Raw genomic sequence first — 27,108 nt, 5'->3', positions numbered from 1 at the left:
TCCTTCTGCACTTATAAAAAAGGGTAGAAATACTACAGATGATGGCAGGATCACTAAATACTATTTGACATAAAAAGCATCCTGAAAATTATCAAATCCTAAAGCTCTGCGTACCTTTTTCAAAAGCCAGAGTCTCTCTTGAAGTATATGCTAGCAAGTCAAATTGGGGATATCTCCCTACTGCTACTGAAGCTGCTGCTTCTCTCTTGATCTTTTGATCACTGCAAGTAATTTTACTTTATTTGAACTTCACTGTAGCACTACTTGCTATGAATTTTCATGTTCAAAAGTATTCTGGTGAAAGCCACAAGACAACTCTCAAAAAATTACAGTTATTACTTCCCTCTACCCGTAGCGCTGGTAAAAGTCTGTGCATTCAATCCCATAGGAATTTCAGATGACTGAAGCATTGTATTTCCTCCATGTGTAATAACAACTGCTCTTATATGTCAGCTGAATGCTGACTAAGGTGAAGTCTGTTTCCTCTCCCTTTCCACAAGCATTTGGACCCTATTTAACATTAAACTTCTTGGCATGGTCTTCACTGAGCAGTCGTAAGCATCAACACAACATGAATAATAGCAAATACTTCACTAAAGCCAAAATACGAATTTTAATTTAGACCAGCTCTTACTAACAAAACTTATTAAAAGAGAGAACAGGCATCCAAAAATCACAGACAATATAAAAAAGAGACTCCTCCCAACTGCTGATTTGGTATTTTATGAAGGGTGAAGTTTATTAGACTGAAGCTGTTAGGACCAGCATCCTGTCCATCTTCCTTGCTTTCATAGAGAAACACCATGCCTCTTCAAGTCTTTACCCTTTCATTGCATATAATTCACCCTGAAGCATTCATCTTTCTCCTTTTCAGCCACGTACAGTAAGCTTTTCAGCACTTCCCAGTTAGCTATCTAGTATTTCTTCATCACAAATCTTGAAAAACAAAGGTAACAAGAAGTACTGCAGGAGGAGAGCAAGGCTCTGTTACCATTGCCTTGACCAGATTCAAGGAAAGCACTACAGCAGGCAAAACTTCTGTGAAGCAGCAATGGGCTATACTTTGCAGCAGCAGCAAGATGCTAACTCTTGAAGTAGCAGTTACTGCATCAAGTGTCCATACAGGTTCAAATTCTGCTAAGAGATAGTATAAAATGTTAAATGTAGCTATGCTTAAATTGGAGAGGGGCTGGCTGTCCCCACATAAGGGAATATTCTGGCTCTCTGACCATGCCTAGAACAAAACCAGCAGTGTGAGAGGCAGGTCAGGAGGGTGGGTTACCCTGCACAAAGGGCACTGTGCAGCTGGGTGCACAGGAGAGCCCTGGACAGAGGTACTGATGGGCAGAGACACAGAGAGCCCAAGGAGAAGTGCCAGCCTGGGGAAAGGACGCATCAGGCAACACATATCCAAGATGCTGCAGAATTAACACCATAATTCTGCTCCTTAGGGAGACAGCTTTCTGAAACGCCTTTTCCCAAGACTGTAATTTTCAGGTTGCTGAATTGAATCTCCCTAATCACTGATTTACAGCTGCAATGTCTAAATAGCACACATTTCTCCTTCGAAGTTTTAAAGACCTATTCCAAGGTGAATTCACCAACTTCCTATCAAAATACTCAAGTCTTTTACTATAAGTACTTTTTGTACCTACCCCTTGAGCTCTCAGCAACCACAGCTGGAATGACTGAGGAACCTACCTATTCAGCTAAAGTCACCATCCACTTTTCACAGATTCCTCAGTTCTCAGTTAAAACTTCAACACAACCTGATCAGTACCTTGTTTTTGATACTCCTCTATAGTAGCAGAAACACACATTTTCTTTCTTGGTTCTCCTCACACCCACCCTACCCAACCAGTAAGATTTTAAGTAAAGCATTGCCAGCTGCCTTGAGTTGAGTAGCTGAGGACCAGGCTAGCAGCCTCAATGTATTTTATTTATAGGAAGGTATGAAATCTAAATAGTAAGTATGGGTCAAAACATGGCCTATATTCACCCATACTTACTTTTCCTACTTGTTGGGTCATTGAACTGTCGTCACTTTACTATGGAAAACACTTAGAATCTATACATTTCTCCCTCTGTAACTCATTCAATGACCAAACACTTAAAAACTAACTCAATCCGTTTTTCTGAGAGTTTTGGCCTTCAGCTAATATATTTTTCAATTTTCAACTATATTCAGCATGCATTTTCCCCCATTTTTCTTATCTCCAGAGTTAACTTCAATATCCTGTCCTTCATATGATAATGGTTTAACCTTCGCCATGAGTTTATCAAACTGCCCCTTCCCTTCTCCAAGCAGCCTGGTGTCCTCTAACATCTGAGAAATGGCTCTCCTGAGCTTTAGTCCTCACTACAGGATGGACAGAGAAGTCTGCAGAGCAAACACAGCATTAATGGCCGTCAGCAAAGCAAAGCCACTCTTCAAACCCTTCCCATATTAAGTTGAACTAATTTTGAACTCAAGAGATTGGATATCCCACCTACATCAGCAGGCACTGTCACGTGACCGTTGAGGGAACACTGATTCTCAAAAGATCTGCAGCCACCTCATTAACAATCCAGGGCTCCACTGGTTGGCCCCAAAACAACCTCACTCAGGCTAAATATTAAACACCTCAGCAAATATGCTTGCTTCCAGAAGTAAAAAAAAAAAAAAGAAAAAAAAAAGAAAAAAAAAAAAGGAAAAATCACTGCTTCATAGCACACTACCACTGACACTACTTCTTCATACAAACAGTAAATGAAAATTTTTCACTATTCTTCAAGCTGTCTTCTGCTCTTATCATCACATTTCATATTCTGGCAAAAAGGAGGAAACATATTCTATTTTTCTTTTCTGTAAGGATTAGGTAAAACATTATTCACTTCTAAATAATTTCTCAAGATCACTTGCTTTCTCCTCATGCTTTTCCCTTTCATTTCTCAGTCAACCCTCCTACTAAGCCCTCTACTCAACTAGCAAGATAGTCAAGGGCTTCCTACATTCATTTCGTGAAATCTGAAAGGCCTCTAAAGACTTACAACTCTTCTTGCTCACCTTTTCTAGAAAGAGTTGCCTCTGGCATCTCAACTTGTTGCATTCCCTCTTTTCAGCATCTTTCATTGCAGTTCAATTTCTCTCATTCTCCTCCTCATCCACCCCATCCAATCCCTGCAGTGATTTCCTAAACACTAGAAGATGCACTTTCCCCTCATACTATATGGCCTACTACCCTTTATGCATACATATGTCCCTGGAAAGCAGAAGACTAACAGCCTGGAAGAGTTAGATTTTTTTCTTTTTTCTAACACTACAGTGTAGTTTCAGATTTTGTAAGTCTCCAGGAGTAATGAAAGCACAAGCCCCTTGTTCTAATATGCTGAGAAGTCAAATTGGCAAGATTTCTCCATCCAACATATTTCTGCCTTTGAAGGAAGACTTTTAAGCTTCCAAACACACCACCTTTAACTACAGCATGAAAGGAGCAAGGCATATAGCATCTATCTTTCAAAAAAATAATCACATCTGTTCTGGTAAGACAGATCTCCTAGGTAAAAAAGATTCAGCAAAATAAGTCTGCAACACTTCTCTTTATTATGAGTGATTGGTACAGACACACATATAGATTAATCTACCTCTAGCTCAGGTTGAAGAAGAAAGATCTCAAGAAGAAAAAAGACAACATCACTTTACAGAGTATCCATTTCCAGACACAGGAATTTTTCTATCATCCTACGCTACCTTATTTCAGGCTCGTCTTTGCCACACAACTCAATTATTTTGAAATGCCTAAAAATAATGACTGAAACAAGCAACTCCAGATCCCTTAAATTTATTACTGCCTCAACTCCAGTGAAGTATTTTCCTACTAATACAGGGAAGGAAGGTAGATGGAGAGACTAACCTCTGGCCGACAGTTTTTTGGTGTTGATGATTTTTGCAGCATATTCCTGTGACGAATTTTTCTTTACACATCTGCGGACCACAGAGAAGGCTCCCCTGGAAGAAAAATAAAGAGGGTAGGTGCTATGAAACTGAAAATGAGACTATAATAGCAACAATTCCTGTTCCCAGAGTGGACCAGATTAAGGACAGGGCAGAAGGCATAAAGAGGAGGGACACAACACCTGAGAATCTGATGAACAATGCATGCTGTCTGATCAGCAAAAAACTTAAGTCTATATGGTACTCAAGCCTCCTGAATTCTCCTCAAGCTCCCTCACAGACAGTGCAGTAGGAAGAGCACACTGTGCAGAGAGAGAGAGACCATACAGGCACAGAAACAGGACATGAAGGGATTGATAAACAAGAAACAAAAAGCCCCGAAGGATGCTGCAAACACTAGCTGGTAAGTCCATCTCCCAGAGACAGCATCCCCAGCAATCACAGCACAAAACCAGGACTCATGTCTTCCATGCTCAAGTGCAAGCTCAGTCACAAAAGCACTGCAACACTTTGCAGAAGTTACTAGTTCTCTTATATCCCTCAACCCACTTGCAAAATAGGGATAACCATGTACCTATTAATGAAATGAGTAGAAAACTACAAAGCTTTCTACACTTTCTCAAGCTGGAACTACTGATATTATTACAACTATTCCAAAGAGAATTACTCTTGGAGAAAAGGTCTGAGAAAGAGGGAAGAAGGATTTCTGTGAGGAAAAAGAGTGAATACAAGAGACTAAGGTGAAAAGACAGAGAATGAAAATCTACAGGACAACACAATTAGCACTTGGTAACAGCCCCTTTAAAAAAAAAAAAACAACAACAACAACAAAAAAAAAAAAAACAACCCACGGTGGGTAAAGAATAACAACTAGCTTTACAGGAAAGATCTGAAAAGAGAAAAGGACAAATATGAGAAAACTGGCAGAAAATTCCAAGTCCTTCAGATCAGGAATGCAAACCCATGTCTAGGGACAAATGTCCATATTTCAACTATTGAGAGAGGGGAACAGAAGCTGCACAAGGGCCCCACAGTTAGTCCTACAGGGAGCCTAAAATAGCTTGAATCCTTCCAATACTGCAGAGTCCTGCCTTTTTATCCCCTTCCTCAACCTCTACATACAAACCAATGAGCACCAAGGTGAGCACCAGCAGTGGGGCCCAGGCTTGGTGTCACACAGCTGCAGCAGCCTAGGGAGGGACAGGGACACCGGGCTGGAGAGAAGAGATGCAGCAGAACCCAGCAGTTGGTGCAGGAAGGGAGGGAGCGAGCAGCAGCACCCACGAAAGCACTGTCCCCATAATCCTACTCTAGCCCTTTCTGCACTGCTTTCCTGCCCAGCTGCGCTCCCCTGCAAAGCCCTGTCCTAGGGTGCAGCAGCAAGTCTGCCAATGCGGAGACAAGTGCGGAGAGAGGGAGGGAAGAAGCGAGGAAGCGGGGAGGGAAGAGAAGCGCGGTGCAGCAGCACCTGGTCCTTTCACAGGGACAAGGAAGTGGGGACTGAAGCATCGCGGAGTGGCTGTAACAGTGCCGCGTCCCAGCGCAGAAACAGTTGCAGGGAACGGCAACGTGTAGCTGGGAGACGGTGCGGGAAGGAGAACGGGGCAGCCAGGTCCTGAGGAAGGAGAGGAGGAAAGAGAGAGAATCTCGGGGTGCAACAGGAGCACGCAGCCCGAGACAAGCTGCAGGGACACCCGCTGCGGCGGAGCGACCCAGGAGGGCAAGAACACCTTTCCCTCCGGCGGCTGTGCCGCTGGGGTGGACGGGGGGCTGGAGAACAGGATTACAGCGCGACAGCTAATCCTTCTCCGGCTCCCGGAGAGCCGGGTCGCCGGCACAGTGATCCCAGCAGCGCCGGTGGGTCCCGGGGCCGGGGCGGGCGGCGGGGCGCGGCGCGGGGTGCACAGCAGGCTCCGTACTTGCCAAGCTCCTCGTAGAGCTGGTACTCGTCGGTGAAGCGGGTGCACGTTGCCGTGGTGGCCATGTTCGGGCTGCGGGAGGCTCAGCGTCGCTGGGGCATGGGGCAGGGCGGCGGGGACGGGCCGGGCGGGCGCGCTGCTCGGCGGCCTTCTTCCTAGCTCGGCGGGGCGGCGCGGGCTCCCCCGCCGCCCGGCTCGGCGCTCCCCGCTCCGCCGTGCACAGTCACCGCTCGCCGGGGAGGGGAAGGAGGCTGAGCCTGGCCAGCACCGCGAGAACTGGCTCGGAGACACCCCGCGCCGGCCCCCTCCCTCCGCCGGCCCCGGCCCGCCGCGGGGTGTGGCCGCCGGGGGCGCTCCCGGGGCGCCCGCAGCGCCGTCGCCCGCCGGGGGCTGCAGCCGGGGCGCGGCCGCTCCCCCCGCCCGCGGGCGCGGAGCGGGCACTGCAGTGAGCGCCCCCGCCCCGCGCCAAGGGCGGGCGGACTGCGGCGGGCGGGCGGGCGCGCCCCTTCCCCACGCCCTCCGCAGGCGGCCGGGAGCAGACCCCGGCCGGGGGCACCGCTGGTATTTCTCTTAATTCCCCGCGCGAGGAGCGCTGGGCCAGCCGTGGCCGGATAAGCTTCCTGCGTGCGGCAGGAGGGGAGGGAAGAGGGAGCCGCCGCCGCCGCCCTCCCCCGGGCGCACGTCAGCGGGGCTAACACTGGGCCACCCGGCCCCTGCGTGTCGCGGCCCGCCGGCAACAACCGCCCGGCTCGCTCCGGCCGCTCCGTGCGCGGGGAGGGGGAGGCGGCAACTCCCGGCCGTCGCCGCCCGTCCCGACCGCAGTCGGAGCCCGGTGCACAGCGCAGGGAGCCCGGCACGCTGCGCTGCCGCCCGCGACCGAGGGAAGCGGGGCCTCAAGCCTTTCTGCGGATCCACCTCAAAGTTGGGCCCTGTGCTCCCGAGCGCTGTCAGGCTGCCCGACCTTGGGGACGCGTGTGGAAGTCCCCGAGGAAATGAACCATCTGGTGCAGAGGTAAAGCGGTAACACGCGAAATGGCTTGAAACTGTTAAGAGAGTGCGAACCGGCATTCGCACACACGCGTGGTTTATGGTGATGGGACTTGGACGCAGAAGACAAACAGAAATCATAAGTCTCCCAACTACAAAAGAAAACAAACCAGCCTCTGTGCTGTCTCTATTAGCACAGCATCTGAGAGTGCTGCTGCAGTGCCTTCATAAGCAAGTTTGTTTTCTCCTTTTACTTAAGTGAGTCTGTCTCTGAACAATTGCCAAATCTGCTTAATATGCAGATTTATATAGGGCAGTCACTGATCCAGCCAGAGAGGGAAGGGCTGCACTGGCCTCTCCTGCGTGACTGGGAGTGCAAGCTGTGTTGAGAACATTCAGAGAGACAGATGAGTGTACCATAAGCCAGGAGTAGCATTAAACTGATCTGAAAATTAAGAGTACTGTATAAGTACCATATATTTCTGCGCCATGTCTGGACTATGAAATCATCATGTTATTCAATCATATGAAAAGCAGTGACAGCAGCCACCTGCATATCCCCCCCTGCTCCCTGTCTCCAGGTTAAATGCAGCCAGCCCAGTGCTGCAAAGACTACATCGAAGTGATGCAGTGTGCAAAAATTCCCTCCTCCTATGCAGAAAGTAGATAGCAAAAGTAGGACAACATAACAGTAGCATTACAACAAAGCACTACCTCTAGAAGGTGATTATGAAACAACAGCATTCTGCTTTTTACACCATGCCAGCATTTAAACCTGGAAACCTGCTGACACAGCTGTATAATTCAGAGAACCAACAAATGATCTATCCAACAGGTATCAGTTGATCGGGCTCCTGCCAAGATAAAACTGTTCCAACAGCCTCATTTGGTGGACCACCAGTTTCTTTAACAGAACAGTTGCAGCCAAGGAGGAAAGCAGTTTGACAACCCATGGTCCTTACCAGGGGAATTGGCTGATAACATGAAATTCAAGTGGGAGATTGTATGTACAGAGGTGGGCAATGTTGCTGATACACAACTGGCGCTGCATTTCCACCACCAAAATTACATTAGATGTCCTTTGTGCAGGAAAAGTGAGCTGTTAAGTTTGTGCTGTTGTTGCGCTAGGCAATGTTATCAGGAAATATGCAACCCATTCCCCAATGTTAAAATGTACAGAGCAAATGGAACAGGGCTCTGTTCCAACAATACAAATCTGGGAGAGGAGAATTAGGACTAAATTTTAGCATGCTGTATTGAATAAGCAGCCAGAGGGAGTGAATCTTACTTTTATGCAGAAGAAAGCAGCTGAGCCATGACCAAAAAGTACAGCAACTGGAGAGGTTTACCTAAAGCTATGTATTAAACTGAGAACTATTCTGCAGTTAAAAACTATTTTAGCTGGACTCAAGAAGTGTTCTATGCTCTACACAAAGTACTCCATGATATTGAAGAAGCTCTGACAGCAGTGGTCTTATAAAAATACACGAGGAATGTAAAAAGAGGGAGACAGAAGAGGACATTTCTCATCTTCAAATGCTACAAGGAGAAGTGAGGTCTGGAAATTGGAAAGGGAACAGAGGAGCAAGTGTGTAAAGAAAAGCTAACCATGTGTTCTGCATAGCAAGTGCTACAGAAACAGATTGCTAACTGAGAAACTTGTGTTAAGTGAGAAGTGGGATATAAATTGAGTGACAGACTTGATTAAACCAAGTACTGAGTGGGAGACTAAATTATGGGAGTAGAGTTTTTAAAAGGAATGTAGACAAAATGAAGCAGGAGGAGGGGTGGCAATATGGATAAGAGAGTATTGTGTCAACAGAAAGAAATATTGATGTTCTGGCTGACATTCCAGTCTACTTGTACTGAGAGCAAAACTGCAAACAGAGGTGAATCTGGATGGTGCCTGGTCAGAATAATGTTGCAGGGAACACAAAATATCTGAGCAGTAAGAAATGGTTTTGAGAGCCTGTGCACTAGTAATGGGAAATTCAGCTAATGAACAGTGAGATCCTGACCTGAGTTATAGGCAGGATTGAAATCTGGAAGTAAAGCTTTGCTTTTAGCACTAGCAAGCTGCAGATTTCATATTACCACAGTGGCAGTTTTGGTCTCTATCTTTGAAGTAGCACAGTTTGGCTTATACAGTACTCTAAACTGTCAGGGATGTGTGAGGTAATAATCTGCTTTTAATAACTGGAGCTAAGTAAGAGGCACTAAAGAAAGTAAAATGCAAAGGATTTAATGCAAAGCCCATGGGTGTAAATGGACATTTCCTCTGATGTTAATGGACTTCGGATCAGGCCCCATCTGTCCATGGAGCCTAAGGTCAGCTTTGGTATCTTGAAGAATGTCTGTGGGAAGGTAATTACACAAAAGTGTTGGTCTTTAGGGAAGCAGAGTGAAGGACTAAAAAAAAATATTTCACAGAAACTAACTGGAATTCAAACCGCTGTGGAAAATGGGAAGGATGCTGGAGAAGATGCGTGATAGCATCTTTCCAGCAAGGTTGAACAAGCCCATGGGCAGCATGTATCCATGTGCTGAGTGCAGCAGTGCTGGCTAGTACCAGATAGGAAAAAAGGATGTTAGCAAAAGTAAAGGGCTTGGGAAGGGTAAGTGGGTGGAGTTAGAAATCAGTCGGGGAGGTTGAAAGCAAGTACCAAAACAGAAACATGCAGTAAAGAAAATGAATAGGCATATTTTTTAAACAGACATTTTCTGGATTTCTGCTATTAAGTTGCGGGTCCCACAAAGAATCAGCCAGTTTTTCTCTCTATATCTCTGCTCTCCAGCCTGTCTCTTTAAAGTGAGCAGCTCCAGGTAGGTCTTATCTCTCACAGAAATATTACAGGGCATAAAATTCAACCTGCCCTGCCATTGTGTGGGGCTTCCTGACACAACTTCAGTATAGTAACAAATGAAAATGCAAAAGAAAACATCTAAACATCTAAAATTGTGTGAAATATTCCATCATCTTAAAATGAGAGATTTTTTTGGCAGGTGAGGTAAAGTTTTGAAATTCTTAACTATTATCTTGCTTCTGAATATACAAAGAAATATGCAAAGAGTTACCTAAATGAAGCATCATTTTATCATTACTGTTCATGGATTCACATTCATGTTCACAGAAGAAAGCCCCCTTATTTTCATAGGTGATCATTCATGTTGTCTATACAAAATCTCTTTTTTTTTTTTTTACTTATGCCACTGTTGAGTATCTACCAAGAAAATAAATTTTCTTTAATGTGCCTGGTTGTTTTCGTCCTTCTCCCAAACTGACATTCATTTGCTGCCTCTGAGGGTTTATAAGTGAGGCTGATAAAAATAAAAAGTAGCATGCATAGAAAGAAGATTGAAAAGAGAACTTTTTAGTGAATGAATATAAAATTTATATTTGAAATAAACGAGAGAGTTCTGAAGAGAAGCAAATATTAAATTACCCTATTACTAGGGACTATTCAGCCATCCATCTAGTTTAGTGTCTTGTCTTCAGTAGTGACCTATTCCAGATGATAAATGTAAGAGAGGGGGAAGACAAGGGTACGAAAGGAAGACAGAGGAGAAGAAGGGAAAGGAATCAAAGCAGGCCAGTGAAGAAATCCGTGTAACTATGACCCATGTGCGTATTGCACGCTTCTTGATTAGAGAGTGGCTTTCCTCCTGACCCCAAGCTGATGATCGAAATATGCCCTGAAGCACCAGGATTGGTAGCCCCTGTAATTTTGATCCTAGCTTGTGTCAGTGCACTTGCTATTCAGTTTCATGTCAACGCCTAATCCTTTTTGATAGTTACTAAGCTATTTAAGTCAATAATATCCCATGGCTCTGAGTGTTGCATGTTAATTATATGGCTCATAAAATATATAACCTGATCTCATTGCAAATTTGTTCTATTTTAATGTCTCTGAGTGCTTTCTACTGTTACGAGATAGGGTCAGTATAGGTAGTGTGACCGAGTGGCCAGCCCTGTTCTGTACATTTCTACTCTTCAGTGCTGTGGGTCACTGCCCCAGGAGCTCAGACCAAGGAGGGGGCAGCTGTGTCTGGCAGGGTCTCAGTGCCTGGGTGCCTCCAGGCAGGCTCTGTGTACCTGCTGGCAGCCTGCCTGCTTCCCCAGCCCCCCTAGAGAGCCATGGAGGCACATGCCTTTCACTGGGATTTTTCTAAGTCACCTAGACACAAGGTATTTTCCTCTCACCTTGAAGAGCTTGCAACTTTGGATTTCAGAAGCATGGGCTAGGTCCCCAGGCAGGAAAGGGAAGCATTTGGTCCACATTCAGCATATTTAACTGGCAAAAGCTCACTCCACACTATCTTTTCTCTAGAGCCCTATCCTACCTTAATAAGGGATCAATATCAGGTTTATTGACTGATTTCACAAACTGTTATGGATTCCTGCACAACTACATATAATATAGGCAAAGCCTAGCAGAAGATAACACATGGAAGAGCTGGTACTTCACCCACAGAGCTATACAGAACAGGCTACAGCAGCCTGATTTTATGCTTCTCATCTCATGAAAATCCAAGTCCCTTCAATAATAGCATGAGCTCTAGGTTAGAAACTGAGTGAGCTCCTGAAGACTCGCCTTTCCAGATTCTTCTTGGAAACTTTCTTTGCTAGAGAGACATCACTAAACATTTTTTGAATGCTGAACTGCAGTGTCTACTGGCTGCTCTCTACCTCATCAGTTTTACAACATATTATGCTTTTATCACATCTAAATTATTCTTTGAAATTTATCCATAGGACCCTATAGAAAACAGAAAGGATTATCAAAGTCAGACAAATAATGTGAGCAGTAAGAACTTCCTCTAGTTCTGTATCTATAAGAATATTAATAATAATGCATTAAAAACCCCAAGTTTTCACTTCTGTCTTCTTGAAACTGGCCAATGTCAATTGTTAATCATGTGAAGAGCCAGGTTTCCCACCACTTATATGGCAGCAAGGTCATGTTCCACAAATTTGCTCCTTTAATATCTATCCAGTAACAGTAACTGGTAGGCTAAAATCACTCTCAGATGAGGTAAGCTTCAAAATATTTAATTTCTCTTGCCTCCCTTGGTGCATGGATGACAGAGAAACAGATTTTCCTGCTTCACCAGAAGAAGTGGACAGATCCATATGATCAATGCCCAGTTTAGCTTAATAGTGACTCCAGGCAGCTCTGCTGTCACTGAAGGGTTACTCTGTGGGTATACGATAGTGGGGAAACATCTTGAACATTCATTTGAATATGGCCATCACAGTGGAATGTTCAGGGCTATTTTAAGATTCACACTGTTTGTTTAAACAAGATGGCATGACTCAATGACTGTTACGTAAAGGATGAACACAGATCTCTCCCTATATCCCAGATATCTCTACCAACTTAAAATATTGTATGGAATTATACATGTGCCATGCTGAGTGGTATTGATTACTGAATGAATACTGAAAACTAATGCTACATCCTGGAATGGAGTCTCCCTCTTTTTAAAGTAATGTCCCTATCAAAGGAAAGACTAATATTGTGAAAAAGATGATGGATGGCAGGACACAAGAGTTGAATGCTGCCTTTCAGAGTGTTGAGAAGAATATGAACAAGTAACTCCCTCATTGCTGGGATTCACCCATAACCAAAAGGAATGAGAAATGAGCATTTAGTTTTGGTGATCAGTCAATGTGATCTATTTCTACTGCTGAAGAAAAGACTTCCATTTAGTGCCAGCTGCTACGAATTTTGTTTCTTTGCTGTTTAAAATGGAGCACAGATCACTGAGAAAACCTCCTGTTTACCTCTCACAACCAAAGTCATCAAAACATTTGTCTATTACTAGTTCTATTTGAATTAAATTCAAATTAAGATAAACTAATGTATCTCACATTATCTATTTTGCCATCCTTTCATCTCAGTTGAATTTATGGCACAATCCTTGGGGAGATACTAAACTTCCATTGAGTTTTCTGTTAGCTCTTGATTTAAATGGTTGTGGATTATTGTCCCAGAATAAAAGTGCTAAACACCAGAGATACCCGGAAGTGTGCAGAGACTCTTGAGATTACAAAGAGACCAAATCATTCCCTTGGGGAACTTGCTGTCATGTAGTATATTGATGAATCAATCTCAAACTGCAGGCTGTTCAGAACAAGGCATCTGTCTGGTCTTGTTTGGTAAAATAGTGTGCATATCTGGTAGCATGTCATTGACTCAAATCATAGCACCCTACCAATTAAATATCAAACCATGACTGGAGTTATTTAATGTTAACACAAAATAATAGAAAGTTATTAAAAATACAGGGGTTTATTATTAATTTTGTTAAGCTTGCAGTTTGAAAGTTTGGTTATCACAAGGAACACCCTGTGCTCCTTGCCCTCATGGGAGTGCTGAATTATAGTATGCAACATGACAGAATCATCCAGCACTGGGATTCTCAAACCTTTTTATCCTGAGAGATTACTCTGAATCTGGGAGACATTATAAGCAACATTTAATCATCAAAGCTCCTGGTCCATTATAAGCCATGAAGTAGTCTACTTCCACAGCACAAACGTCACTGCCAAAATTGGCATGAACTGGCCCCTCCTGGCAGTCTCAGGAAATCAACATTTACAGAGCCTGTGCTTTCCTGTCATCACCAGGCAGAAGTCCTTTCAAATTTAGGACTTAGGCAGGAAGGGTGTATTTTCACTAACAATGTCCACAGTACAAAGGAGTAGATGCAGAAGCAATATCTCCAGAGTATTTCACCATCACTTTCACCAGCACAAAACTCTCAAATAACACCTGTTAGCAGAAAATACTGGTTTTCCTTTTTTTCATCTTTGAATCCTCTTGGTCCAGTGTTTCACCTCCTCAGTTTGAATAGTAACTGTTTAAAGATGACCTTGATATTTTTAAAAGAGCCTGTAAAACCTCTCCACTGTAAAACAACCAGTTTAACATTTATGCATCATTTAAAAAAAAATAAACATTTTAACCAAAATTGCCTGAATGTTTACACGACAGGAGAGATGGCTCACAGGACTCTTCAAAGAACATTGGCAGTAATTTTCTACCTTGAGTAAAATAAATTAATTAACATACACATCCTGTTTCACATCAAAAGAAAATCTGGCTCCATGGAACAATCCAAAGGAGAGGGCCTGTGAATGTTTATAAAAACAGCTTGAGCCAACAAGAGCAGCAAGAGGGTATTTGGAAACCACAGCAAAACCTCCACCCAGCAGCTGGACTCTCTGGCTTCTCCAGGTTTCAGTTCTGCCTGTGTGTAACAAACAGGGAACACACAGTGGGAAAGACAGGCCTGATTTCCCAGCCAGAGCAATAGTAAAATAACGATTTAAACTCTCCATTACAGCCTCAAAACCTGTCGGAATAAGTGAAGTAAATAATGTTTTACAATGAGAGAAATGAGACAGAGTGGGACAGTGACTCTCTCATGATTTCATGGGAGTGCATCTGTCACGGGAATGCAGAATTCAGGTTGCTCCTCCAACATGAACACATACAGACACTTTCCTGTGGATCTTGATTTTGGGTGAAGGCAATGCAGTAGTGCCACTCTGAGTTAAACATGCAGCTCTCAGCAGCTTTCTACCCAGAATTACTCGTCAGCATGGAGTGCCATTCACAATTAAAAACTCAACAAACCTTTCTTATGTTCCTGTGTCTCTTTTCTATGGAATGGCTGTGACTGCCACTGCATTCTACGCCTCCTTCTAAGTGCACTTTGTTCCTTGTATCTTGTTGATAAAAATAAAATGCAAAAGAAAAAAAGATGTTTCTTGACAGGTTAAAAAAATTTCACCCAACATCTGTCAGTTTGGGTTGGGATCCCCATTAAGAATCCACCACTGTGAGTCTGCAGTGACACAGACTTCCTGCCTTTGAAGGGCAGTAGGCAGACACACCTGACCGTGCGGAAACACAAATATTTGCACATTCAGAAGCCCTCAAGTATCTAATTTCTATACTGCAGAGAAGGGTGTTATTTCCATGTTTAATGACTTTATCTTACATTTGAGTGGTACCAGTGAAAAAATACATCCCAGCAAGAGAATAAGATGCTAGCTCGTGGCTGTTTGTTTCTTGAATACTTGCAAATCACAGAAGTGTGTGCAAGCACATGAAGCAGAACCATGCTTCTGGTCACGAAGATGTGGATAAGGTGACTCATGCTGAGGTGTGCACGTGTACATGTGACTGGATGGTGCACAGGCCAGGTAGATGTAGGTACTGCAGTCCCACAAACGGGAACAAAAGCAGAGATAAACTGCAAGGAAAGATGAAAGGTGTTTTTACGTATATATTCCAAGACACACAATACATGTAAAGGCCAAGGACCCAGAAACAATAGGGAGGAACTGACTTCGTGTGAGCTCTATGCAGCAAACAAGGATAGGCTAGGGTGTGTCAGAAAAAGAATGACAAAGCATTTTATGTTTACATGAGAAAATAAATGCTGTCAATATAATTAAGAATCAAACTCCATTTAGCTTTTGCTTCTGAGTGAGTATGGAAGAGGATTTGCACTCTATGATCCCATGCAGCTGTAACATTCGGCTGTCATTCTTACAGGAAGAGCAAGCTCAGTAGAAATCACACCTGCTGGCTATAACTAAAATTCACAGAACTAACATCTGCCTCAGCTTTGGCATCTGTCTCTATTCCTAGATATGCAGAGGAGTAGGTGAAAGCACAATCTGGACTGTCCCTGACTCCACTGGATGGTCCTCAAGTCCAGGAGCTGGGGTAATTCATTTGATGAATGAATGATGCTAGTTGAGGACTTGAAAGTCCTATTCCTAGCCCACACTTCGCTTTGGCAAGAGAGAATGGGGGAGTTAAAAACTTAGCTGTATTGCATGTCACTAGAAATACCATTTCAGAGTGAAACTCAAGAGTTTTACAGGCACACACAAAATGTTTAAAACTCCCATGTGATTTCATTTCTCTTGCTTTAGAAGAGCTTCATTTCATATTCATATTTTTCTGTCAACAACTTAGATGCTTTCTAAACCTAAATATTGCCTATTTATTTAAATCTATACCTTCATCCTTTTATCTCAAGGGTCTAATCCTCTTGTTTTCTTGGGATAGTATGCATTTCTTGGTAACTGAAACTTTTTTTATCATTTTCTAAAGCATATTTGCCAACACTGATATCACAAAGGTGACTGCCTAGATCAGCAGTTCTTTTCTGTATGTGAAACACTGTGATGGACACAGTTTTGAGCTATGATTACCACCCAGCTGACTTAGAGATGAGGCCTTCTAATGGAGACCATGCACACTTTGAGCATTAAATTTATTTGTCTCTGTCTACCTGCTAACAGGTCAAACCTTACAGAAATCATCTCAATGCTGGAGATTAGAATCTAGCCTCCTGTATTTCCAACACCTTTCTCAAACTAGGACTTTGTTAGTTATAAAATGTATAGCCAGAAGAGCAAATGTTGTATTAAGTGAAAAGGATATGTATTATGAGTGGTTTTTTGTTGCCTCAAGTCTACTTTCACAAAACATTAGCATAAGGATTTGCTCAAACACAAAACACGAGGTTGTTCTGGCCTCAGACTGGCACAAAGACAAGGCCCAGCAACAGCGACATTCACAATTCAAGTTTGCAGCATAACTTCTCCAAATGCCAGCACTGGCTCAGTCAATAACATGCTGCACATGCTGGGCTTGTGTGCCACCCTGTCAATGTGTGCTGCTTCTGGGACTATTTTTGCTTATGAAACTGTTTTAGGAACAGGAGCACAGGACAAGTGATATTCAGGACTCATCTGTGGCTTTCAGCTCCACCTTGGAGCAGGCATGCCCTTTGGGAATGGTGCTTTTGGGAACCCATTCTCACGTAAGTCCACCAGCACAACCGACAGGGAAGGGAAGCACTGCTGAGTACTTACTCCATATGTATTGTATAGGGACATTTCCTAGCAGTAAATATTTAAGAAGCAGCAGGGGAAAAGATGAAAGCTGCATACAGCGAAAACAGATGTGGGACATCTGAGTGAAGGGTGAAGAAGAAGAAAAGTATCAGTGACTATTAGAACAGTCCTGCTGCTACTGAGTCATAAGCAAAAAGAGGCCACTGTGGGAAAAACTGCAATCCATTGCCAATGCAATTTAGTGTTTATAGAACATGCATAAGTATGGCAAGATCTCAAGACCTACAGACAGTGAAAGTCATCAAGAGATCACAGTACATAATACCATGAAAGACAGTCCAAACCAAATAGCTTCAGATTTCTTCCTTAACAGTCAAAAAAGTTACTAGAAAAGGAGGTGAGCGTCGGCTGAGCTGCGTGCTGCGCTGGAAGAGTTCTGATCACTAGGCAGGAACTGGAGATGCTCAGACGCCTCAGGAAAGCACCGTCGGGAGACACCTCGCGGCAGCGCCCGCGCCCGCCCGGCAGAGCGGCTGCCGAGCCCGGCCGCGAGTGCGGCAGCCGCGGCGGCAAAGGGACCTGACCCGCACACAGAGCTCGCCCAGGGGCAAAGACCCCAGCTGTCAGTATCCCTAAACTGCCCGAAGAGTAAAACCACATCTACAACAGTCATTTTAATCCTGCGGTTTAATTAGCTAAGAAAACACTTCCAGTGTGAGGAGTTGTGAATTACCCACGTGGCAAAACTACATTCCTTTCAATCAGCTTCAGCTGCGTGTGTGTCCAGCTTTCGACACCACAACTTCTGCTTTTGCTGTCCTCTGCTCCTGTAAAACTCGTTGTGCTCATTTGCCAGAGTTCCCTTGTTAATCAAACCTTAGCATAGGATCTTGAAGCAGATGATCCTGCCTTCTTATCATAAACAATTTCCTCTACTGAACAGTTTTTGTGCCTTCTTGGTGGCAAACAGAGCTCTTTGGAGATGGGCTTCTTATTTGCAGAGGTCAGCAAGTATTTACATAGCGATGTACAACAATACAATGAGATAATTAGAGAGTTTCATTAATAAGTCATGACTGGACATCATTACAGAGGCAGAAATCCTAATCAAGGCAAAAAAGTTTTTAGAGAAGGGACTCAGAAGAAAATTCTCTCTCCCTTTCCTGTGTCATTTACCTCAATGGTGAAATCAGAAACCATCGTTTAGATCCAGTTTGCCAGGTTAAAAATATTTTTGGCACTTAGGAAATTATCATTATCATTTGGTATTTTTTAACTATTTAGAGGAGAAATTACAAATATCCACTAATATATTTGAGGAGAATACCTGATATATACGAGATAACCAAGCATATTCAAATTTAATTTCTAAGAACCTATTTAAAACAGCCTTTTAATACTACATATAAAAAGGAGTGGGAAAAGCACAAGAACAAATGCAGAACATACCCTACAATGCCATAACAATTCACTTAAGTAATTTTCCCTGAAAATTACTGCAAATTTAACATCAGGCTGGGCTAGCTATGAGGTACTCCTTCCTTTTGTATTCATCTCAGACAGCACCTACTGAAAGACATTTCTAAGCATTGTACTACAACAATCAAACCTATGTCAATTAGTTATTTCTTGTGCTTTTCAGAAATTAATGATGCTATATATTACATATATACTGCAACAGGAGACATCAAAGATCCCAAAGTCTACCTTTCAGCACCCAGTTTAATGTGGATTAAGGTTTTCCATGCTGAAGATGCCACTTGCTTCTGTCACACAACAGGCAGGAGAACCTCTGATCACTGGATTTGGCAGCTTGCTGAGACAATCTTTACTGAAAGTCTGGCCTCCACACAGGGTATACCTACAGAACCCCTAAATAGCCCTCTACTATGAGTAGGTAACAAGGGAAAAATCCATATGCCTAGCTATTGAGAAAAAAATTACTCTAAAGATAGTTGAAGTAAAAAGAGATAAAACTTTAGGAAGTGGAGGTTGCAGGAAGGGGAAGGATTTAATCAATTACTCAAGTAATGGCCCCACCATGAATGAGTACAGGAGGTGTAAAGAGCCGGACTAGACCCTATGGGGAGGTGGTTCCAGCACAAGAGGAATTCTTGAAACAACCACCGTGTGTTTGCACTTGAGAAATCAGCACGGTTACTGTAATTACACAAGTGCACACTGCCCCCAGAAGGCAGCATCCCACACTTTTCCACTCATGCTGCTTTTTTCTGCTCCCTCTCGCTTGCCGCCTGCACCAAGGATAGTTAAATACATGGAACACCACTCTTACAGAGAACATTAAGTAAACTAGGACTCTTCAAATTAGAAAGGTAACAAATTAAAGTGACGTGAAACTTGCATATAAAATAACAAGGGGATTCAGAGAAAGAAAGAAGAGAAAGAAACAGGTAAGTGCCATAAGCATACCCTTTCCATTAAGTAGCTAGTTCTGCTATTGTCCCCTGGAATTCAGCAAGCCAGGTAGCCGTAAGCTTGCTGGGTGAGTATCAGGCTAGTAGGCCTCAGAACGACAGGGTGACGTGGTCCTCCAGAGTTCCTCCCACTGCTTCTGCTACCCTGGGCTCCCCAAAAGTACATCAGGGCCAGACAGAAACACAGCCTGAGCCTTGATATGGACTGGACAGAACTGAGCTGGTACTTTCTGAAGGAATTGGGTAAGATCTCTCAGTCCCAAGCAAGGTTCTGAATGCTCCCTCCAGCTGTCATCTGGGCCTGCACAAATAGATCACAACCCTGAGCAGAGGTATGCAGACCTTGAGAGACCCAAGGATATCTAAGTGGCTGCCACCTTCAGAGAAATTTTTTGCACAGTCTACTCACTTTGTTTATATTTATTGAGATACTTTTTTCCTCTGATGCCTGGAAGAGCTTTAAAGCCTTTTCCAAACTTTGCAGAACAACACACATGGACAACTACAGTAATATAATTCCCTTTATCATTTCCTAACAGGGTTAAAATATTAAATTCTGGTTCCACAAGACACTTTGCTGTAAACAAAGCAAAATTTGTGCTTTCATAAATCAGCTGTTCAGTGTCAGCACAAGCAGCACTCCTGGAACTGCACAGGGGAGGGATCCAGAGGGATGCCTGGCACAGGCGAGCCGGGTGAGACAAAGACTAGAGCAATCTGAGATATTGCAACTTGCGCCAGCAAGAACATTCCGTATACCTGGGAAGAGTGATGGAAACGCTCGCTTGCGAATGCGGAACCCGCCGGACACCGGAGAGGACAACGCGGCGGGGCCTGCGGCCGGGCCGGGCGGCTGCGGACGCCAGGGGGCGCCCCCGGACAGTGCCACAGCCCCTCTCTGGGCCCGGGGTGTCCCAGAGTATCCCGGGACATCCCGGGCTGTCCCTGAGTGTCCCGGGCTGTCCCAGAGTATCCCGCGACATCCCGGGCTGTCCCTGAGTGTCCCGGGCTATCCCTGAGTGTCCCGGGCTGTCCCTGAGTGTCCCGGGACATCCCGGGCTATCCCTGAGTGTCCCGGGGTGTCCCAGAGTATCCCGGGACATCCCGGGCTATCCCTGAGTGTCCCGGGGTGTCCCAGAGTATCCCGGGACATCCCGGGCTGTCCCTGAGTGTCCCGGGGTGTCCCAGAGTATCCCGGGACATCCCGGGCTATCCCTGAGTGTCCCGGGGTGTCCCGGGGTGTCCCAGAGTATCCCGGGACATCCCGGGCTATCCTGGTCCCGGATAGCCACCGGGGCCGTGTGGCCGGGTGCCTGCACTGGCCTGCGGGCTGCGCACTGCCTGCTGCTCGGCTGCGGCCCAAGACACAACAGCAGTTAGTTTTATCCGTCAGATGTTCAAAATGTGACACTAATCAGATTTTTTTTTTTTTTTGAGCCCTAATTTGTGTCCTTAGTAGTCTCTGAAATTTGACTTATAGGTTTTAAAGACACAACTTGTTCAAACTTCTTCCAAAATTTACACTGACAGAAAATTTTCAAATAAATCAATGGGTTTATGCAGGCTGTAGGAAGTGCCTTTCTTTGGATTTTTGGCTATCTGAACAGCAACTCAAGACTCCCGTAAATTTACAATTGGAGCTGTGCCCCAGCTCAGCCCCAAGCACAGACTGTAGCGCAGGTGATGAAATTCAGCGCTTAGCCCACTGTTAGGGCTGCTTTGGCTCTGAGGTGTGTGAGGGAACTAGGTGTGGTGCTCAGCCTCCTCCAACAAATCACCCTCCTGCAGTCTAATTCCTGCAATGCCCCACAAGTAATCAGCAAATCCAATCAAAACTGGTAATCTCCTGCAAGACACTTTAATTGTAAACCCAACAAGAAGAAGGAATTGGTCAAAGAGCAAAAGGATAATACACCATGAAACATGACATATTTCAGTGGCTACATCTAGCTTAAAATTAACACAGGCTCTGAGAGCTCATTATTCTTGAAATATTATTTTCAAATATAGGCTCTGTGGCCTAAGGCACCTCACAGGAGTTGAGACTGGTCAGAAAAGGTCAATGGCATCAGACAATTTACATTTGTAAATATAGACCTGGAGATGTCATATTTTAAGTCGCTAGCTCCACAGTAGCCTCAGACAAGCCCTATGCTTTTTCCTTTTATCTCTATTTGCAAGATGTGATAGCAGTTATCTCTCCCATAAATCACAAACAGGGCTCTGACTGACAACTGGTATATAAAGAATGAAGGCTTGTTAACAGTCACTGAAGTTATGCCAACTAACAACCCCGCAAATTCATGCTGTTTGGCTGTGGGTGTATTCATTTAGCTAATGAATATCAGTGTGTGGGATTAATCAGATAAACCTGTAGCCAGTGAGAAATGAATACTACGTAGGGTGTGCATCCCTCTCAGCAATCCATGATTAATGGATTCTACTAGAGTATATTCTTTTCATAAACTCCAGAATAATGAGCCCCAGTTTGCTCAGGGAATTATTTTTTTCTAAATGGAGGCTATGGCTCCCCAGATGACTTACAAAAGACAAACAAAAATTTGGGAGAAAAAACAGTTTTTGCAGTTGAACCTAAATGTGCATTCCCATTGCAAACAGGAGGAGGGGCTGTTGTTTGCAGTTTAGAGTTCCCAGGGCTGTTTGCCATGGCCAAGAGAAATGTTTACTACAGCTGTAATCTGTTATGTGCTGTTGATTTTAATTGCTTTTCAAAATGTGAAGACAACTGTGATATTTGGAAGAGACTGGCAAGCTGCACTAATAAGCTCTGTTGTGCAGCAGATCTAGTTCACAATGTGCTCTGCAGGCTTCTCTGCAACATTTTGACAGTATCCTGGGGAGTGAGGAAGGAAAGGAAGGATCTTAGACCTGGGTATGCCCTACCCAGCCAAAGAAGTGAGTCTGATTTACTGCTTATCTTGGATCTGTATCCACAGAAGCCTAAGCCCTTCCTTAGAAGACCCTACAGAAAGGAGCCAGCTATAGCCACAGAGCTATGGTGATACTAATTAATTAATTCTTATTGTAAAAGCAACACTGAACATCAGATTTGACACAAGTTATTTGGTCCAGCAAGAACTGTCTTGGAAATTAGTAACATAATACTTGGGTTAGAAATGGGTAGCCAGAAAGGCACCTTGGTTTAAGGCTCAGAGGGGTTCCTCAAATGTTTGGGAACACTCCAGTTCCAGGCTAATATCCATCCCAAGGCTGTCCTCAAAAGGTTTCAGCCTCTGGTCTCAGCTGGTGATGTATGAAGGAAATTCTTTGCTTCACTCTGCAGGGCAATTGGTATTCTGTGACACTGACTCACCTAGAAGCGGGTTGGAGGTGCAGAGTGGGTGCTGGTTACAGCTGAGTGCTCTTGTGATGGGAAATGGTGCAGTTTGCTTCATCCAGCCCCTTGGAGTCCAAGAGTGTGGGCTTCTTCCTGGGGCTTGTGTAGTCTCAGCCCCAAATGCAGGGTGCGTTTTTCACTAGCAAGAGATGAGTCAAATGAGAATGATATGTGAGAGGGTTAAGACTTGCCTCAGCAAAGCTGTATTGTATAGACTCCACAGAAAGCTTTTCTTTTGTAGCTGTGAGCTAGAAAAATGAGAAAATGAGGAAAAAAACATCAGCTAGGCAACTAGTATAAACTGGCAGATTCAAACATAGTAATGGAGCAAAGCTATTGCTCTCATCCTGTCACATCCAGATACCCAGAAACTTCAAAATAAACCTGATTGTAAACATGATTTTCAGTCATGGACCCCAGTTTCTAATCCTCCAGAAGAGCTAGGTGTGAATTCTCTGTATGCAAGTTGCATGGCTCAAACTGCAGCACCAGAAATTACCATGTCTATTTAGAAGTGGATAACAAATTTGAACTGATTTTCAGAAATGCTTGAGGTCCTGGTAATTTCAAAGCAAGCTGTGGATGTTCAGTATCTCTGGGGAAAAATAAGATTAAGAGACCCTCAGTTGTTTTCATGTGACAAATATTAATTCTTGGAAGACTGACCTCACACATGTTGGCTCACTTCTTGTTTGACCTCACTGAGACCTGTTTTCCTCCTCTGGATTATATACATAATAACGATATCTGTCACTATAATTTGTCTGAATAATGCTATGCAAATAGTAGATATGATTAATTACTGTCCACCTCACACATAAGGAATAGGCAAATCAGTAATTTAACCTTTTCTAAAGATTTTGGCTTTTGAACTGTTAATTTGACAAATAAGGCAAAACCTCAAACACTTGTATTTACATACCTTGTTAAAATCAAAGCCAAAGCCATACCTTACTGATATGAACAATGTCTGCAAATAATCAGGCACTTCAGATTTTCTTGCATAAACAACTGGAAACAGGTCTGAGCAAACGAAGGCAAGTCCATACCTTCACCACCCAGTCCCTGGAGCCAGGGCAACATGGGACTGTGCAAGTCCTACCTGCCAGAGCCCTGCCTGCCCCTCCCCTGCCCCAGGGTTTCTGTGTCTGTGCTCCAGGTCTGTCCTGATAGTGTTTGACTGTAATGTGGATTCAGATTAGGAAACTGGGACCTGCCCTTTTATTCCAGGCAACAGCTGAGGAGCGGTGCTGAAGCGAAGACCCTGAGCCTCGATCCTTGCCCAGGCTGTGTCAAGGGTGTGGACGTGCCTGCTCTCTACCTCTCTGCCCCGCTGCCCTCCTGGGCTGACCTTGGCTGTGCCACTCCGTGCTCAGCTGGCAGCTGTGCAGGCTGGGGCTGGATATGGCGCTGCGCCTGCCCGCTCACTGACTGCGCTCCAGCTGGCGTGGGCACAGCTCACCTTCCCTGGCAAGCACCTGCCCCTGCTGTTCCCTGGAACCCTCTCCCCTTCTCACAAAGGGATCAAAGGTGTAAAAAAAAGGTCTCCTTATTATATTTCTTTATACTGGATGAAAAATTATGATTTATTTGATTGCTTTGGGTAAGCAGAAGCCTGTGGGGTCTTACCCTATTGAGGTTTTTACCTCAGATGCTTTTACAGAGGAATTTGGCCATAAACCATGGTGGGCAAGGCACTGAGGGAAGGGGACACCTGACCAGGCCACAGTGGGAACCGTAGGTTCTTGGGAGCCAGTATGCTAGTAGAACCTTCCTGCATTTGGTCAAGTTTCAGTTTTCCTTCACCGTTGGTCAAGACCTTTTTCTCATAAGGTCATGTTTTAAGTTCACTTTTCTGATTGGGCCTGTATCCCTATACCTGGCTGTGTTTGCCCCACCCCAGGGTCTTTGGAACATAGTCTGTGTGCCTGCGCAGCGTTTTTATTTTTGTTATTAAAATTTTATATTTTCTGCCTTGTTCCATCATTCCCATTCCTCTTTATTAGCCAGCTCCTCCCGGCAAAGCCAAAGCAGGGGGACCTCAAAGGGCTTCAAAGCTCACAGAGGCCCCTTCATATTTCTGTGCCTATGGTGACCTAGTTTTAATCTTCTTTGTGAATTGATAAAAAAATCTGCTCTTACAGGACAAGTGCCTAGCTGGGACTCACAAATGAACCAACTATATTTGGAAAATTCACCCCAAAACTTCCTATAATCTAAAATGGAAATTGCTGAATGCTTTCAGCACATGCACGTATCGCCAGTCCTCACCACGCACCAGGTGGCTGCCATTCTGCAGAGGCCTATGGAGGTGCAGTGTGCACAGCCCTGACTCACCCAGAGAGCCCAACTCGGTCTGAAAAAAACCTGCCTTGCCTGTGACACTGGCAGGGCTCCGGGGGATGAACACACCACCTTGGCATCTAGGCCACATTGGCCTGCCTTTGCTGAGGGGCATGGAGCAATGGTAGCAAACACCAACCACATTCACCTTGTGTCATACAACCCCAGTAAACAGCCTGGGGGAGAAGGCAAAAGTGTAGCTCAATGCTGTAGCCAATGCATTATATATTATCTAAAGAAAAAAAGACAGGCAGAAAAGCCTCTTCACTGGCTCGCTAAAGAGATACTCATTGTCACCATCCTGTTCAGAGGTAAGATTCAAAACAAATGTACTACCAGCTGACCAATTAGACATAGGCACTTAGAATGTTACTCCAGTTAGCCTGTGCTTTTTAAGGCAAAGCACTGGGTGATCCTCTCCTTGTGTTTGTACAGTTCCTCAGCATAATGGGGCTTTGATCTGTAACTGATATTCCTACAGCTATTCAATAGTTGAGGCACTTAAGGGATATCAGAAAACTGCCCAGTACAACTGGCAGGTAGCCTAGCTGGTTGTCATAGGACAAACTAAGGATAGGACAAAGAAAACAACTTTGAAAGAAAAGAAGCAAAATGGTAGGATAGTTTTGCGCTGTGGCTACACACTACATAATCTGAATGAAAAAAGAAAGCTTTTGAATAGTTGCTCAGTTTTAAAAAGCAGATATTAATTACCACATTAAGCTAAAGGGAGAATGACAGAATCTAGAGTTACTTTTTCCAAGTAGTTTAACTTTAAAAAAAGCTAGTCTTTCTTTTGGATAAATGCAGCAGTAAAGAATAAAAACTTTATCATATTAATGCTGTAACTCAAAGCAAAAAGCCCCACAATATTTCAAGCCCAATTGTACCTCTAATACATTTGAAATTATCCCAGCCATTGCATGATGATTGTTTGCTGAGATTTTCCATATAATTAGTTTCACTGTGATTTATCATTTTTCTATATTCATTTTTTATAGCACATTTTCGTTTTTCTGAGGCCAAGCATTTTGTTTCCAGTGTCTTCTCTAACCAGAAATAGTTGAGTGATATGACCAATTAAAAGCAGATTACACTGTACGGTGTATTTCCATTATGTCTTCAGACTGTGCCTAATAGCACTGTTTTTCTTTCTACAAAATATTTTGGTTTCCTTGAAGAAGTCCAGTGACAGAGATGAAAACAAAGATTAAATTATCCAAACACAGATGCTCAAAAGCAAACATATAAGAACCCCAGTACAAGGATCCTTAGAAAAGTAATGCTTTAATTTGCTAGAGAACAAATATTAAGAATATCAGATTAGGGGACATGCTGAGCTTTGGATTTTGAAGGAAGCCACTTGAAAACATCCTGTTTCTTAAAATGACTGATCTTATCTGAGAAACAGTAACATGCCTCATTTCATCATTTGGGAAGGTGTCCCAGACCAACAGCAGCGATGGTCAGAGAATTTCTATTTTCAGCCTAAACATACTTACAACCAGTGGACACAATCTGAACAATCTGTTCCAGGGATTCCCCTAAGTGATGCTTTTTTCATAAATAGCTTCTATCATGTAAATGCCAATGGAGACATACATCACTTTCATCCAGTCATTTTGTGCCCTCAATAATTCTCCAAATCTCTTCAAACAATATTATACCCTCCACTCCTTGGGTGCCCAGCTTCCTACAGCCTCACCTATATGTAGCTATTGCTTACTGCTTTTTGTTTCCTTGCATCCTCTGGTCTTGTGCCTGTATTTTTTAGCTTTTTGTCTGTGTCACATACAGTGTTAGCAGATTGATCAGCCATGTGCAAGGGAAGGAAAGAAGCCTCCTTCCAGCCTTCACGGGTACACTAGGCCCTCATCCTCATCTCCCAGAGGTGAAGCTGCAGATGGCCTGGCACATGAGCAGAGTTCAGCCAGGGGACAGACCTTCAACTCAACAGATTGACACTTGCTGAGCCTGACAGACAGCTAACTTTTCTGACTATCATCAGAATTTTCAGGGACTTGCAGTTAAAGGACATGTTTTAATATGTTGGTTCAGGGAATTAATTTGAATGTATTTGAATAGATTTGATTGGAACTGAAAATAAATAATAACTCTAAAAAAGATCCCAAGAATCCTAAGAAAAGACAAGCTTTAAATGAGTAGGCTGGACGTTTTAAACAATCCAAAAGCAGTGAAGATTCTTACAGCCAATGTGTGAGTCAGTGACAGAGCTGGTACTAAAA

The 27,108-nt window shown here is 43.8% G+C and overlaps 1 protein-coding gene and 1 long non-coding RNA gene across 27 annotated transcripts in view; one reads left to right on the top strand and one right to left on the bottom strand.

Moving 5' to 3' along the window:
* CAMK2G (calcium/calmodulin dependent protein kinase II gamma) overlaps positions 1 to 6,660 on the bottom strand; it is a 119,374-nt gene extending 112,714 nt beyond the window's left edge. For 2 of the 26 annotated variants that reach the window (XM_068198509.1, XM_068198505.1), the window contains exons 1-2: positions 5,854 to 6,645; positions 3,894 to 3,988 (exon numbers count right to left, since the gene is read on the bottom strand). In XM_068198509.1, the coding sequence (XP_068054610.1) occupies positions 3,894 to 3,964 (71 nt within the window). In that variant the 5' untranslated portion in view covers positions 3,965 to 3,988; positions 5,854 to 6,645. Of the gene's footprint in view, positions 1 to 3,893; positions 3,989 to 5,853 lie in introns of all 26 variants that reach the window. The other 24 variants (XM_068198516.1, XM_068198513.1, XM_068198510.1 and 21 more) reach the window with 20 other exon arrangements.
* Positions 3,742 to 23,114, top strand: LOC137478520 (uncharacterized). The gene is made up of 2 exons (XR_011001620.1): positions 3,742 to 4,012; positions 22,537 to 23,114. It is a non-coding gene; the product is annotated as an uncharacterized lncRNA (long non-coding RNA).
* Positions 23,115 to 27,108: the final 3,994 nt, after the last annotated feature.

The sequence above is a fragment of the Anomalospiza imberbis genome, chromosome 8 (genome assembly GCF_031753505.1).
Source record: "Anomalospiza imberbis isolate Cuckoo-Finch-1a 21T00152 chromosome 8, ASM3175350v1, whole genome shotgun sequence".
In the NCBI taxonomy this organism is placed as follows: domain Eukaryota; kingdom Metazoa; phylum Chordata; class Aves; order Passeriformes; family Viduidae; genus Anomalospiza; species Anomalospiza imberbis.
This window is presented reverse-complemented; position numbering and strand designations above follow the sequence as displayed.